The sequence below is a fragment of the Acipenser ruthenus genome, unplaced genomic scaffold (assembly GCF_902713425.1).
Source record: "Acipenser ruthenus unplaced genomic scaffold, fAciRut3.2 maternal haplotype, whole genome shotgun sequence".
Taxonomy (NCBI): domain Eukaryota; kingdom Metazoa; phylum Chordata; class Actinopteri; order Acipenseriformes; family Acipenseridae; genus Acipenser; species Acipenser ruthenus.
The window spans coordinates 20,001-35,000 of record NW_026708418.1 but is presented as its reverse complement, the minus strand read 5'-3'; the positions used below and the strand labels follow the sequence as shown (position 1 = coordinate 35,000).

Sequence of the window (15,000 nt, the reverse complement as noted above, 5' to 3'; positions counted from 1 at the left end):
GAAGGAGCGGAGGAGCTCCGAGGGGTTGAGCGGGACTCCTCTCGCTCGGGGTCAGGGTGAGGGGTGAGGGGTGCGGGGTGAAGGAGCGGAGGAGCTCCGAGGGGTTGAGCGGGACTCCTCTCGCTCAGGGTCAGGGTGAGGGGTGAGGGGTGCGGGGTGAGGGGTTGAGCGGGGCTCCTCTCGCTCAGGGACTTGACGCAGATCCACAGCGTGTACAGAACAGTGTAGAAGAAGGAGAAGAAATGGCAATCAATGGCTTAATGGAAAATGGCTAATTGGTATTTAAGCCCTTCATTAGAGGCCCTGGTAAAGTATCGTACATTAAAATGAGTGATTTACAGCGTGTGAAAACTTCATGTGTGAGTGTGTGTGAAACGGGAAGCATGACACAGACACACACACACACAGGCACACAGACACACAGACACAGACACACACACACAGACACACACAGAGGCACACAGACAGACACAGAAACACACACACACACACAGGCAGACAGACACACAGACACACAGGCACAGACAGATGTTGAATTGACTCTGAAGACACAGAGAGACTTCCAGTGGAATCGTTCGTCACTGAATAATTCGTAACATTTCCTTTTGCATTTCTAAAGGCTTGCAGTCGAAGGTCCCCCCTCCCCCTCCCCCCCCCCCCTTCTGCAGTTTGAGTGCTGTTGAGAGTCTCTGAGAATCAGTCACTCTCGCACTCTGCAGCTCACAGCTCAGGTTACTCAGCATTGATCTGCTGCGCTGCGTGCTGGTGAAAACAATCAACAGAAACGATCGCAGGGCTGTTAAATACACCCGTTTCAACGCTGCCAAGGGCTGGGAACCAGACTCCCATCGCACAGCAGTGTGATCCAGTCCAGGTTTCACTGCTACCAGCTTGATCAGCCCCCAGTGTGTCTAGCTAACAAGCTCAGGTGTGTCTGATTATTAAACTCCCAGTGAAACCAGGACTGGATCACAGCGCTGTGCAGCGGGAGTCTTACATTTTCCTTTTCCAGTCTGAATAATAATAATAATAATAATAATAATAATAATAATAATAATAATAATAATAATAATTCTGTATATAAATAAATGTCACTGAATGAATTGAAGGAAATTCTACAGCAAAAATTATCTGAGACACAAACTGACAGGATTCGTTTTTTTGTCCACACTTCCATTTAATAATAGTCATTAAAAAAAACTTACACAAAATAGGCTATTTTTTTTTTTGATTGAAATTATAATTCTGTTGTATTTGATTTGATTTTTTTAGTGTTCAGCATCCTTCTGATTTCTGTCTCTCAGTAACTCCCTGTCTGGGAATTTCATCCCATCCCTTAAAAATGTCTAAAAATTAAAAAAAACAACAACATATTCTTGCCCTTCCTCCCTATAAGAAAAAAAACGCAGTGAATGAAATCTCCGAGTTACAGGAGCTCAGAACCCAGTCCTCCCTCCGTTAGAGTCTTTATCAGTCCAATGAAACAACTCCATCGTTTTACTGTAAGAAAATAGAGGTGCTCTATCCTCAAGCCTTACAAAACACGCAGCCCTGTCTTTACTTCAGTTCAGTACTATTACACAGATTGATTTTCTGCAGCCATTGTAAAGATTATCAGTCATCATCATCATTTCTGATCAATATCAGGATTGTCTCTGATCAGGTATGAGGAGTAATCAATATCAGGATTGTCTCTGATCAGGTATGAGGAGTAATCAATATCAGGATTGTCTCTGATCAGGTATGAGGAGTAATCAATATCTGGATTGTCTCTGATCGTGTGTGGGAGTAATCAATATCAGGATTGTCTCTGATCAGGTATGAGGAGTAATCAATATCAGGATTGTCTCTGATCAGGTATGAGGAGTAATCAATATCAGGATTGTCTCTGATCGCGTGTGGGAGTAATCAATATCAGGATTGTCTCTGATCGTGTGTGGGAGTAATCAATATCTGGATTGTCTCTGATCAGGTATGAGGAGTAATCAATATCAGGATTGTCTCTGATCAGGTATGAGGAGTAATCAATATCAGGATTGTCTCTGATCAGGTATGAGGAGTAATCAATATCAGGATTGTCTCTGATCAGGTATGAGGAGTAATCAATATCAGGATTGTCTCTGATCAGGTATGAGGAGTAATCAATATCTGGATTGTCTCTGATCAGGTATAAGGAGTAATCAATATCTGTTTGGTCTCTGATCAGGTATGAGGAGTAATCAATATCAGGATTGTCTCTGATCAGGTATAAGGAGTAATCAATATCTGTTTGCTCTCTGATCAGGTGTGGTAGTAATGGCTCTCTGTTTGCTCTCTGATCAGGTGTGGTAGTAATGGCTCTCTGTTTGCTCTCTGATCAGGTGTGGTAGTAATCGATGTCTGGAATGTCTCCCTCCCTGTACCCCCGGTTGCTCCCGTAGCCGACGGTGTGGGTGCCTCTGTACAGGCTGGTCCCGTTGGATGGGAAGATGGTGTGGATCACGTACTCCTCTCTGGGGGGCTGCTGGTTGTTCAGGGCGGTCATTTGGAGCCCGGGGCCCCTGACCTCCAGGATGGAGTTGTCCTTCTTGGTCCCGGCCTCCAGGTAGTCGTCTCCCTTCCTGCTGCCCCGGCTGTAGCTGGCCTGGGGGCCGCTGGACAGCAGCAGTCCGGACTTGTGGCTGTACCAGCAGAAGATGGAAAAAATGAGCAGCAGGGAAACCAGCGCCGTGGCGCCTCCGATAACCCCGGCCAGCGACAGGACGCCCAGCCGGTCCGAGTCCCGGTCCAGCGGGGAGCCCCTCTCCTCCTCCCCCCCACCGGCCTCCGAGGTGGCGGTCTTGGCGCAGACGGGCGTCTCGTCGTGAGGCTGCATGCCGCCCACGCAGATGATGTAGGTGGATTGGGGCTCCAGAGCCGTGAGGAGGTACTCCCGCCTGTCCCCCTGCACCAGCGTCTCCGTGATGGACCCCACAGCTGGGCTGGCCCCCAGCCTCAGCCAGCTCAGCCTGAAGGAGCTGGCTCGGGGGGCCGCGGCTCTCCAGCTCACCTGAATGCTGTCGGGAGAGACCGGCTTCACGGTCAGAGACAAGGACGGGCCGTCCGAGGGGCTGTCGGGACCCGGCATTCGAACCCCAGGCCGTTTGGATTTGAGGGTGAACAGAGACCCCTGGGGCGGGGGCAGCTGGGTGGCTGCGGGGCCCGGTGGGGCCGGGAGGGGCTGCTGCTGGTCCAGACAGCCGTCGATCTCCGTGGTTATGTCCTTGATCGCCATGCCCCGGACCCTATCGGGGGACTGGCACATGAGCCCGCGCACGTTCACGCTGGCCGACGCTGCCCTCACCCAGTCCCGCAGCCACAGAAGCCCGCAGCCGCACGCCCAGGGGTTGCTGCGCAGCAGGAGCTGGGAGAGGCTGTCCAGGTCGCGGAAGAGCCCGGTGGGCAGAGAGGTCAGGTTGTTGCTGGAGAGATCCAGCCTCTCCAGCCTCCTCATCCCCCGCAGGGCGTCGCGCGGCACGTGGCCGATGGCGTTCTCCTGCAGGTAGAGCCTCTGCAGCCGGGGGGCAGGCAGGTTGGCAGGAGGGGCCAGCAGGGAGTTCCGCACCAGGGACAGCTCGGTCAGGTTCCCCAGCCTGGCGAAGGCATCGTCGGCGATGCGCTGGTTGGCCAGCAGGTTGCCGTCCATCACCAGCCGGCGCAGGCTGGCCAGGCCCCGGAAGGCGTGCTCGGGGACGGTGGAGATGCGGTTGTCATCGACCCGGAGCTCCTCCAGGGCTGGGGGCAGGCCGGAGGGGATGCTGCTCAGGTGGTTCCTGGAGAGGAAGAGCAGCTTGAGTCTCCGGCTGTCCCGGAAGGCGTCCTCCTCGATGCTGGCCGTGGAGACGGAGTTGTCGTCCAGGTGCAGCTTCTCCAGCAGGGGCAGGCGCGCCAGGGCGGCCCGGGGCAGGCTTCGGATGTTGTTGTCCTGCAGGTGGAGCTCCCGCAGCGAGGGGGGCAGCTCCGAGGGGAACTGGTCCAGCTGGTTCCCGTACAGGTAGACGACCCGCAGCGAGGTGCGGCCGCGCAGCTCCGCGGGGAGCCCCGAGTTCGGGATGCGGTTGTTCTGGAGGTACAGCACCGAGGCGTCGGGGGGCAGGGAGCGGGGCGCGGCCGTCAGCCCACGGTCGTTGCAGTAGATGAAGCCTGCGTCGCAGCGGCACTCCAGGGGGCAGCGGCTCAGGGGGTCCGAGAGCACGGCCGACACCAGCAGCACCGCCAGGACCAGCCAGTCACACAGCTCGGGCGGGGGCAGGGGCGCCATGGCGACGGGCAGGCGGGCTCCTCCCTCGCTGGGATCCGCCTGGAGCTTTGCCTTCTCCCTCCTCGGGCTCCTCTCCTCTCTGAGAACAAACCAGGAGAGAGAGAGAGAGAGAGAGATTGAAAATTAAAAGAGGCAGAGAGGCAGGGAGGAGAGCAGCTCAGTTATTAAATACATTCAGCGACACATTTGCATTGAACTGACACTGAAGACGCTGAGAGAGACTTCTAGTGGAAACGTTTGCCATTGAATTTACACTGAAGACACAGAGAGAGACTTCTAGCGGAAACGTTTGCCATTGAATTTACACTGAAGACGCTGAGAGAGACTTCTAGTGGAAACGTTTGCCATTGAATTTACACTGAAGACGCTGAGAGAGACTTCTAGTGGAAACGTTTGCCATTGAATTTACACTGAAGACGCTGAGAGAGACTTCTAGTGGAAACGTTTGCCATTGAATTGACACTGAAGACGCTGAGAGAGACTTCTAGTGGAAGCGTTTGTCGCTGAGCTGGTGGAGTTTCTTTCAGAGCTTCTGTATTCAGTGCTGTTGAGGGCTCACTAGCTGCGGGTGAATTGATAAATAGCCTCCGTCTCTCTTTGTTTTTCTCTCTCTGTTTTGTTTCGCTCAGGAGCTCAGTCAGGCTGATGTAAATAAGAGTATTTCAGATCCGCATCGGAGCTATTCAGAGTCATGCAAACAGACAGCTCCCTCCCGGCACCTTCTCTCCTCTGCAGGGACATTTGTTTACAGATTTGTTTTTTCCGTTTATCTTGAGAAAGACTTATTAAAAAAACAAAACATGGTGAACTAACCCTAATAAAACTTTCTCATAGTAAAAGCACAGCACAGTGTGATACAGCACAGTGACAGCATGGGAAAGCATAGGGAAGCATTGTAAAGCACAGAGAGGTCTGGTAAAGCATAGGGAAGCATTGTAAAGCACAGAGAGGTCTGGTAAAGCATAGGGAAGCATTGTAAAGCACAGAGAGGTGTGGTAAAGCATAGGGAAGCATTGTAAAGCACAGAGAGGTGTGGTAAAGCATAGGGAAGCATTGTAAAGCACAGAGAGGTCTGGTAAAGCATAGGGAAGCATTGTAAAGCACAGAGAGGTCTGGTAAAGCATAGGGAAGCATTGTAAAGCACAGAGAGGTCTGGTAAAGCATAGGGAAGCATTGTAAAGCACAGAGAGGTCTGGTAAAGCATAGGGAAGCATTGTAAAGCACAGAGAGGTCTGGTAAAGCATAGGGAAGCATTGTAAAACACAGAGAGGTGTGGTAAAGCATAGGGAAGCATTGTAAAGCACAGAGAGGTCTGGTAAAGCACAGGGAAGCATTGTGAAGCACAGAGAGGTCTGGTAAAGCATAGGGAAGCATTGTAAAGCACAGAGAGGTCTGGTAAAGCACAGGGAAGCATTGTAAAGCACAGAGAGGTCTGGTAAAGCATAGGGATGCATTGTAAAGCACAGAGAGGTCTGGTAAAGCATAGGGAAGCATTGTAAAGCACAGAGAGGTCTGGTAAAGCACAGGGAAGCATTGTAAAGCACAGAGAGGTCTGGTACGCTGTGTTAAATGCACGGTCCGCTTCTCTAAGGGTGAGGCGTTCATTGAAGGCTGTAAGCGTTATTTAAATGCGCTCTCCTGGGAGAGGAATGGATCAGTCTGCTCGCTGCGGGGAGATTGATGTGATAATCTATGAAGTGCGTGTCGAAGGGAGGGGCTGACTGACAGGGAGCAGAGTTTATTACAGACATTATCATGGAGCGCTCCAATCCGGTCATGAGATTAATCTGCACATGCAGAAATATTACACAATTAATAATCAACCAGAGGACGGGGGGGGGGGGAGAGGGGGGAGAGAGAGACAGAGGGAGGTCGGTGTGTAGTTCTGCGCAGGGTTTTATATCAGTGTTATATAGACTCTGTGTTGGGTAGGTGTGTAGTTCTGCGCAGGGTTTTATATCAGTGTTATATAGACTCTGTGTTGGGTAGGTGTGTAGTTCTGCGCAGGGTTTTACATCAGTGTTATATAGACTCTGTGTTGGGTAGGTGTGTCGTTCTGCGCAGGGTTTTATATCAGTGTTATATAGACTCTGTGTTGGGTAGGTGTGTAGTTCTGCGCAGGGTTTTATATCAGTGTTATATAGACTCTGTGTTGGGTAGGTGTGTAGTTCTGCGCAGGGTTTTATATCAGTGTTATATAGACTCTGTGTTGGGTAGGTGTGTAGTTCTGCGCAGGGTTTTATATCAGTGTTATATAGACTCTGTGTTGGGTAGGTGTGTAGTTCTGCGCAGGGTTTTATATCAGTGTTATATAGACTCTGTGTTGGGTAGGTGTGTCGTTCTGCGCAGGGTTTTATATCAGTGTTATATAGACTCTGTGTTGGGTAGGTGTGTAGTTCTGCGCAGGGTTTTATATCAGTGTTATATAGACTCTGTGTTGGGTAGGTGTGTAGTTCTGCGCAGGGTTTTATATCAGTGTTATATAGACTCTGTGTTGGGTAGGTGTGTAGTTCTGCGCAGGGTTTTATATCAGTGTTATATAGACTCTGTGTTGGGTAGGTGTGTAGTTCTGCGCAGGGTTTTATATCAGTGTTATATAGACTCTGTGTTGGGTAGGTGTGTCGTTCTGCGCAGGGTTTTATATCAGTGTTATATAGACTCTGTGTTGGGTAAGTGTGTAGTTCTGCGCAGGGTTTTATATCAGTGTTATATAGACTCTGTGTTGGGTAGGTGTGTCGTTCTGCGCAGGGTTTTATATCAGTGTTATATAGACTCTGTGTTGGGTAGGTGTGTAGTTCTGCGCAGGGTTTTATATCAGTGTTATATAGACTCTGTGTTGGGTAGGTGTGTCGTTCTGCGCAGGGTTTTATATCAGTGTTATATAGACTCTGTGTTGGGTAGGTGTGTAGTTCTGCGCAGGGTTTTATATCAGTGTTATATAGACTCTGTGTTGGGTAGGTGTGTCGTTCTGCGCAGGGTTTTATATCAGTGTTATATAGACTCTGTGTTGGGTAGGTGTGTCGTTCTGCGCAGGGTTTTATATCAGTGTTATATAGACTCTGTGTTGGGTAGGTGTGTCGTTCTGCGCAGGGTTTTATATCAGTGTTATATAGACTCTGTGTTGGGTAGGTGTGTCGTTCTGCGCAGGGTTTTATATCAGTGTTATATAGACTCTGTGTTGGGTAGGTGTGTCGTTCTGCGCAGGGTTTTATATCAGTGTTATATAGACTCTGTGTTGGGTAGGTGTGTCGTTCTGCACAGGGTTTTATATCAGTGTTATATAGACTCTGTGTTGGGTAGGTGTGTCGTTCTGCGCAGGGTTTTATATCAGTGTTATATAGACTCTGTGTTGGGTAGGTGTGTAGTTCTGCGCAGGGTTTTATATCAGTGTTATATAGACTCTGTGTTGGGTAGGTGTGTCGTTCTGCGCAGGGTTTTATATCAGTGTTATATAGACTCTGTGTTGGGTAGGTGTGTAGTTCTGCGCAGGGTTTTATATCAGTGTTATATAGACTCTGTGTTGGGTAGGTGTGTCGTTCTGCGCAGGGTTTTATATCAGTGTTATATAGACTCTGTGTTGGGTAGGTGTGTAGTTCTGCGCAGGGTTTTATATCAGTGTTATATAGACTCTGTGTTGGGTAGGTGTGTAGTTCTGCGCAGGGTTTTATATCAGTGTTATATAGACTCTGTGTTGGGTAGGTGTGTCGTTCTGCGCAGGGTTTTATATCAGTGTTATATAGACTCTGTGTTGGGTAGGTGTGTCGTTCTGCGCAGGGTTTTATATCAGTGTTATATAGACTCTGTGTTGGGTAGGTGTGTAGTTCTGCGCAGGGTTTTATATCAGTGTTATATAGACTCTGTGTTGGGTAGGTGTGTAGTTCTGCGCAGGGTTTTATATCAGTGTTATATAGACTCTGTGTTGGGTAGGTGTGTAGTTCTGCGCAGGGTTTTATATCAGTGTTATATAGACTCTGTGTTGGGTAGGTGTGTCGTTCTGCGCAGGGTTTTATATCAGTGTTATATAGACTCTGTGTTGGGTAGGTGTGTCGTTCTGCGCAGGGTTTTATATCAGTGTTATATAGACTCTGTGTTGGGTAGGTGTGTAGTTCTGCGCAGGGTTTTATATCAGTGTTATATAGACTCTGTGTTGGGTAGGTGTGTAGTTCTGCGCAGGGTTTTATATCAGTGTTATATAGACTCTGTGTTGGGTAGGTGTGTCGTTCTGCGCAGGGTTTTATATCAGTGTTATATAGACTCTGTGTTGGGTAGGTGTGTAGTTCTGCGCAGGGTTTTATATCAGTGTTATATAGACTCTGTGTTGGGTAGGTGTGTCGTTCTGCGCAGGGTTTTATATCAGTGTTATATAGACTCTGTGTTGGGTAGGTGTGTAGTTCTGCGCAGGGTTTTATATCAGTGTTATATAGACTCTGTGTTGGGTAGGTGTGTAGTTCTGCGCAGGGTTTTATATCAGTGTTATATAGACTCTGTGTTGGGTAGGTGTGTAGTTCTGCGCAGGGTTTTATATCAGTGTTATATAGACTCTGTGTTGGGTAGGTGTGTCGTTCTGCGCAGGGTTTTATATCAGTGTTATATAGACTCTGTGTTGGGTAGGTGTGTAGTTCTGCGCAGGGTTTTATATCAGTGTTATATAGACTCTGTGTTGGGTAGGTGTGTCGTTCTGCGCAGGGTTTTATATCAGTGTTATATAGACTCTGTGTTGGGTAGGTGTGTAGTTCTGCGCAGGGTTTTATATCAGTGTTATATAGACTCTGTGTTGGGTAGGTGTGTCGTTCTGCGCAGGGTTTTATATCAGTGTTATATAGACTCTGTGTTGGGTAGGTGTGTCGTTCTGCGCAGGGTTTTATATCAGTGTTATATAGACTCTGTGTTGGGTAGGTGTGTAGTTCTGCGCAGGGTTTTATATCAGTGTTATATAGACTCTGTGTTGGGTAGGTGTGTCGTTCTGCGCAGGGTTTTATATCAGTGTTATATAGACTCTGTGTTGGGTAGGTGTGTCGTTCTGCGCAGGGTTTTATATCAGTGTTATATAGACTCTGTGTTGGGTAGGTGTGTCGTTCTGCGCAGGGTTTTATATCAGTGTTATATAGACTCTGTGTTGGGTAGGTGTGTCGTTCTGCGCAGGGTTTTATATCAGTGTTATATAGACTCTGTGTTGGGTAGGTGTGTCGTTCTGCGCAGGGTTTTATATCAGTGTTATATAGACTCTGTGTTGGGTAGGTGTGTAGTTCTGCGCAGGGTTTTATATCAGTGTTATATAGACTCTGTGTTGGGTAGGTGTGTAGTTCTGCGCAGGGTTTTATATCAGTGTTATATAGACTCTGTGTTGGGTAGGTGTGTAGTTCTGCGCAGGGTTTTATATCAGTGTTATATAGACTCTGTGTTGGGTAGGTGTGTCGTTCTGCGCAGGGTTTTATATCAGTGTTATATAGACTCTGTGTTGGGTAGGTGTGTCGTTCTGCGCAGGGTTTTATATCAGTGTTATATAGACTCTGTGTTGGGTAGGTGTGTAGTTCTGTGCAGGGTTTTATATCAGTGTTATATAGACTCTGTGTTGGGTAGGTGTGTCGTTCTGCGCAGGGTTTTATATCAGTGTTATATAGACTCTGTGTTGGGTAGGTGTGTCGTTCTGCGCAGGGTTTTATATCAGTGTTATATAGACTCTGTGTTGGGTAGGTGTGTCGTTCTGCGCAGGGTTTTATATCAGTGTTATATAGACTCTGTGTTGGGTAGGTGTGTAGTTCTGCGCAGGGTTTTATATCAGTGTTATATAGACTCTGTGTTGGGTAGGTGTGTAGTTCTGCGCAGGGTTTTATATCAGTGTTATATAGACTCTGTGTTGGGTAGGTGTGTCGTTCTGCGCAGGGTTTTATATCAGTGTTATATAGACTCTGTGTTGGGTAGGTGTGTAGTTCTGCGCAGGGTTTTATATCAGTGTTATATAGACTCTGTGTTGGGTAGGTGTGTCGTTCTGCGCAGGGTTTTATATCAGTGTTATATAGACTCTGTGTTGGGTAGGTGTGTCGTTCTGCGCAGGGTTTTATATCAGTGTTATATAGACTCTGTGTTGGGTAGGTGTGTCGTTCTGCGCAGGGTTTTATATCAGTGTTATATAGACTTGATCGCTCCTCGTCTCTCCTCTCTGCTGATTGATTCAGCCGAGCTCTTAGTGCTGTCAGCGTCCTCCTGAATATTGAAAGCGCTTTCCTGAGGCCAGGGATCATTAAGAAGAAGAAAGCGATCATGAAGACAGCGAGGGAATCCTGCTCTCAGTATATTAATGCGAACGACTGCCTTGATGAGAGAGACAGCCTCACCTCCAGCGCCTCCCAGCCCCCGAGCACAGCACAGGCAGAGTGCAGGGAGCAGGAGCCAGGCTGTAACAAGACACCAGCATAGCGACACAGGGCTGGGAACCAGACTCCTATTGCACAGCAGTGTGATCCAGTCCAGGTTTCACTGCTACCAGCTTGATCAGCCCCCAGTGTGTCTAGCTAACAAGCTCAGGTGTGTCTGATTATTAAACTCCCAGTGAAAGCAGGACTGGATCACACTGCTGTGCAGCGGGAGTCTCGTTCCCAGCCCTCGATGCAGTGTGGGTTTCTAAGTGTCGCGTGTTTCTCTCTGATCGTGCTGAGATACAGACACACCACAGACTAGCTGATATAAAACTGAGATACGGGGAGATGAGAGAGGGAGGAGGGAGGGTCTGTCACACAGAGACGAGAGAACGAAACACACTCTCAACACGATCACAGGGAGACGCACCCCACACTTAGAAACATGTTATAAGAGACGCAGACACACCACAGACTAGCTGATATAAAACTGAGGTACAGGGAGAGGAGAGAGGGAGGAGGGAGGGTCTGTCACACAGAGACGAGAGAACGAAACACACTCTCAACACGATCACAGGGAGACGCACCCCACACTTAGAAACATATTATAAGAGACACAGACACACCACAGACTAGCTGATATAAAACTGAGGTACGGGGAGAGGGGAGAGGGAGGAGGGAGGGTCTGTCACACAGAGACGAGAGAACGAAACACACTCTCAACACGATCACAGGGAGACGCACCCCACACTTAGAAACATATTATAAGAGACACAGACACACCACAGACTAGCTGATATAAAACCGAGGTACAGGGAGGAGGGAGGAGGGAGGGTCTGTCACACAGAGACGAGAGAACGAAACACACTCTCAACACGATCACAGGGAGACGCACCCCACACTTAGAAACATATTATAAGAGACGCAGACACACCACAGACTAGCTGATAAAAAACTGAGGTACAGGGAGAGGGGAGAGGGAGGAGGGAGGGTCTGTCACACAGAGACGAGAGAACGAAACACACTCTCAACACGATCACAGGGAGACGCACCCCACACTTAGAAACATATTATAAGAGACACAGACACACCACAGACTAGCTGATATAAAACTGAGGTACGGGGAGAGGGGAGAGGGAGGAGGGAGGGTCTGTCACACAGAGACGAGAGAACGAAACACACTCTCAACACGATCACAGGGAGACGCACCCCACACTTTGAACCCTGTTCCTCTCCCTCTCCCTCCCTCCCTCTCTCTCGCTCTCTCTCTTCTGCCCACGTCATGAGCCCTGAGATTCAAACATGCAGAAGCTCCGATTTATTATTAAAATAAACTGAAAAAACAAATCTGTAAACAAATGTCCCTGCAGAGGAGAGACGGGTCCGGGAGGGAGCTGTCTGTTTGCATGACTCTGAATAGCTCTGATGCGGATCTGAAATACTCTTATTTACATCAGCCTGACTGAGCTCCTGAGCGAAACAAAACAGAGAGAGAAAACCAAAGAGAGACGGAGGCTATTTATCAATTCACCCGCAGCTAGTGAGCCCTCAACAGCACTGAATACAGAAGCTCTGAAAGAAACTCCACCAGCTCAGCGACAAACGCTTCCACTGGAAGTCTCTCTCAGCGTCTTCAGTGTAAATTCAATGGCAAACGTTTCCACTAGAAGTCTCTCTCAGCGTCTTCAGTGTAAATTCAATGGCAAACGTTTCCACTAGAAGTCTCTCTCAGCGTCTTCAGTGTAAATTCAATGGCAAACGTTTCCACTAGAAGTCTCTCTCAGCGCCTTCAGTGTAAATTCAATGGCAAACGCTTCCACTGGAAGTCTCTCTCAGCGGCTTCAGTGTAAATTCAATGGCAAACGTTTCCATTAGAAGTCTCTCTCAGCGTCTTCAGTGTAAATTCAATGGCAAACGTTTCCACTAGAAGTCTCTCTCAGCGTCTTCAGTGTAAATTCAATGGCAAACGTTTCCACTAGAAGTCTTTCTCAGCGTCTTCAGTGTAAATTCAATGGCAAACGTTTCCGCTAGAAGTCTCTCTCAGCGACTTCAGTGTAAATTCAATGGCAAACGTTTCCACTAGAAGTCTCTCTCAGCGTCTTCAGTGTAAATTCAATGGCAAACGTTTCCACTAGAAGTCTCTCTCAGCGTCTTCAGTGTAAATTCAATGGCAAACGTTTCCACTAGAAGTCTCTCTCAGCGTCTTCAGTGTAGATTCATTGATAAATCTTTCTGTATATTTACTGCATTGACTTGGTCACTTGCCATGCTGATACAGACCCGTATGTTTTGATTGAAACGAGAGGGGAGGAGGGAGCAGAACCACCTGTGGTTATTTATTTAGAAAATGCAAATCTAACGAAACGCTACAGTTAAAATCCAGCCATGCTTGTGGGCTTAGCATTGTAAAGCACAGAGAGGTCTGGTAAAGCACAGGGAAGCATTGTAAAGCACAGAGAGGTCTGGTAAAGCATAGGGAAGCATTGCAAAGCACAGAGAGGTCTGGTAAAGCATAGGGAAGCATTGTAAAGCACAGAGAGGTCTGGTAAAGCATAGGGAAGCATTGTAAAGCACAGAGAGGTGTGGTAAAGCATAGGGAAGCATTGTAAAGCACAGAGAGGTCTGGTAAAGCATAGGGAAGCATTGTAAAGCACAGAGAGGTCTGGTAAAGCATAGGGAAGCATTGTAAAGCACAGAGAGGTCTGGTAAAGCATAGGGAAGCATTGTGAAACACAGAGAGGTGTGGTAAAGCATAGGGAAGCATTGTAAAGCACAGAGAGGTCTGGTAAAGCATAGGGAAGCATTGTAAAGCACAGAGAGGTCTGGTAAAGCATAGGGAAGCATTGTAAAGCACAGAGAGGTCTGGTAAAGCATAGGGAAGCATTGTAAAGCACAGAGAGGTCTGGTAAAGCATAGGGAAGCATTGTAAAGCACAGAGAGGTGTGGTAAAGCATAGGGAAGCATTGTAAAGCACAGAGAGGTCTGGTAAAGCATAGGGAAGCATTGTAAAGCACAGAGAGGTCTGGTAAAGCATTGGGAAGCATTGTGAAGCACAGAGAGGTCTGGTAAGGCATAGGGAAGCATTGTAAAGCACAGAGAGGTCTGGTAAAGCATAGGGAAGCATTGTAAAGCACAGAGAGGTCTGGTAAGGCATAGGGAAGCATTGTGAAGCACAGAGAGGTCTGGTAAGGCATAGTAAAATCAAGCCCTGGTAAACTGACCCTTGCGAATGATTCCCAGCCTGTGTTCAGAGCTGCCGGTTTGCTGTTTTGCTGTTGAAGTGGAGAAGCTGCTGGAGATTCCTGGAGGGAGCCGAGAGAAACGAGGACAGCTGCAACACACAGTAAAAAACAGAAATACAAAAAAAACAGATATATTCCTGGGATGAGAGTCTCTCTCGGTCTCTCTTTCCATGTGACTCCCTCCTTCTCTCTCTCTCTCTCCGTCTCCTCCCTCCCTCCTCTCTCTCTCTCTATCTCTCTTTCTCTTCCATTCAGATGAGATGCTTTGCCTGTTCACAGCTTAGAACGTGTCTCCTCCCCTCTCCCTCTCTCTCTCTCTCTCTCTCTCTCGCTCTCCCTCTCTCTCTCCCTCTCTCTCTCTCCCTCTCTCTCTCTCTCTCCTCAGGGGGAAAGTGTTTAACCAGGCAAGCGAAACAGGACCTTTTGAGAAACAGAGAGAGAGAGAGCGGGGGAGAGGGGAGAGGAGAGAACGGAGATCAAAGGGGAGGAGACTCTAGTTTTTTCCTAGGATTAAATATAGGATGAGAGAGAAATGGAGAGAGAGACGGAGAGGGATTTGTGTTTCTAGATTTGGACATCTGCTGCATTAACTTGCGACGCTCGTGTCGATAAAGACCGTTTGAATTTGAATTGAGAGAGAAAGAGAGATGAAGAGAGAGAGAGAGAGAGAGAGAGAGAGAGAGAGAGAGAGAGAGAGAGAGAGAGAGAGAGAGAGAGAGAGAGAGAGATGAATACATCCAGGCAGCATGGCCACACACACACACACACACACACACACACACACACACACACACACACACACACACACACACACACAGTTTATCAGAGTTCATGCCCTCCTGCAGTAATAATGGAGGTGTGCTGTCTTTATCTGCACCGTGACAGACTGCCAGCCCCGCGGGAGACTGTGTCGACACACGCGTGTGAAAGATCAGGCCTCACCGAGCGACTGACACGAGACAGACACACGCAACACATGCTGGAAACCGGAATTACAGAGAGAGGGAGAGAGAGACACACTGAGAGAGAGGGAGGGAGAGATACACACAGAGGGAGGGAGGGAGGGAGATATACACTGAGAGAGAGGGAGGGAGAGATACACACTGAGAAAGGGAGGGAGAGA

The 15,000-nt window shown here is 48.3% G+C and overlaps 2 protein-coding genes across 5 annotated transcripts in view; one reads left to right on the top strand and one right to left on the bottom strand.

Annotated features, from left to right (window-relative positions):
* LOC117969545 (ADP-ribose glycohydrolase MACROD1-like) overlaps positions 1–15,000 on the top strand; it is a gene marked incomplete at its 3' end in the record, with an annotated part of 46,904 nt that overhangs the window by 12,009 nt on the left and 19,895 nt on the right. The window lies entirely within an intron of this gene.
* Positions 1,157–15,000, bottom strand: part of flrt1a (fibronectin leucine rich transmembrane protein 1a) — a 30,184-nt gene continuing 16,340 nt past the window's right edge. For 2 of the 4 annotated variants that reach the window (XM_059021093.1, XM_059021095.1), the window contains exons 4-5: positions 13,857–13,966; positions 1,157–4,358 (exon numbers count right to left, since the gene is read on the bottom strand). In XM_059021093.1, coding sequence (XP_058877076.1) covers positions 2,357–4,279 — 1,923 coding nt within the window. In that variant the 5' untranslated portion in view covers positions 4,280–4,358; positions 13,857–13,966 and the 3' untranslated portion in view covers positions 1,157–2,356. The remainder of the gene's footprint in view (positions 4,359–13,856; positions 13,967–15,000) is intronic. The other 2 variants (XM_059021094.1, XM_059021096.1) reach the window with 2 other exon arrangements.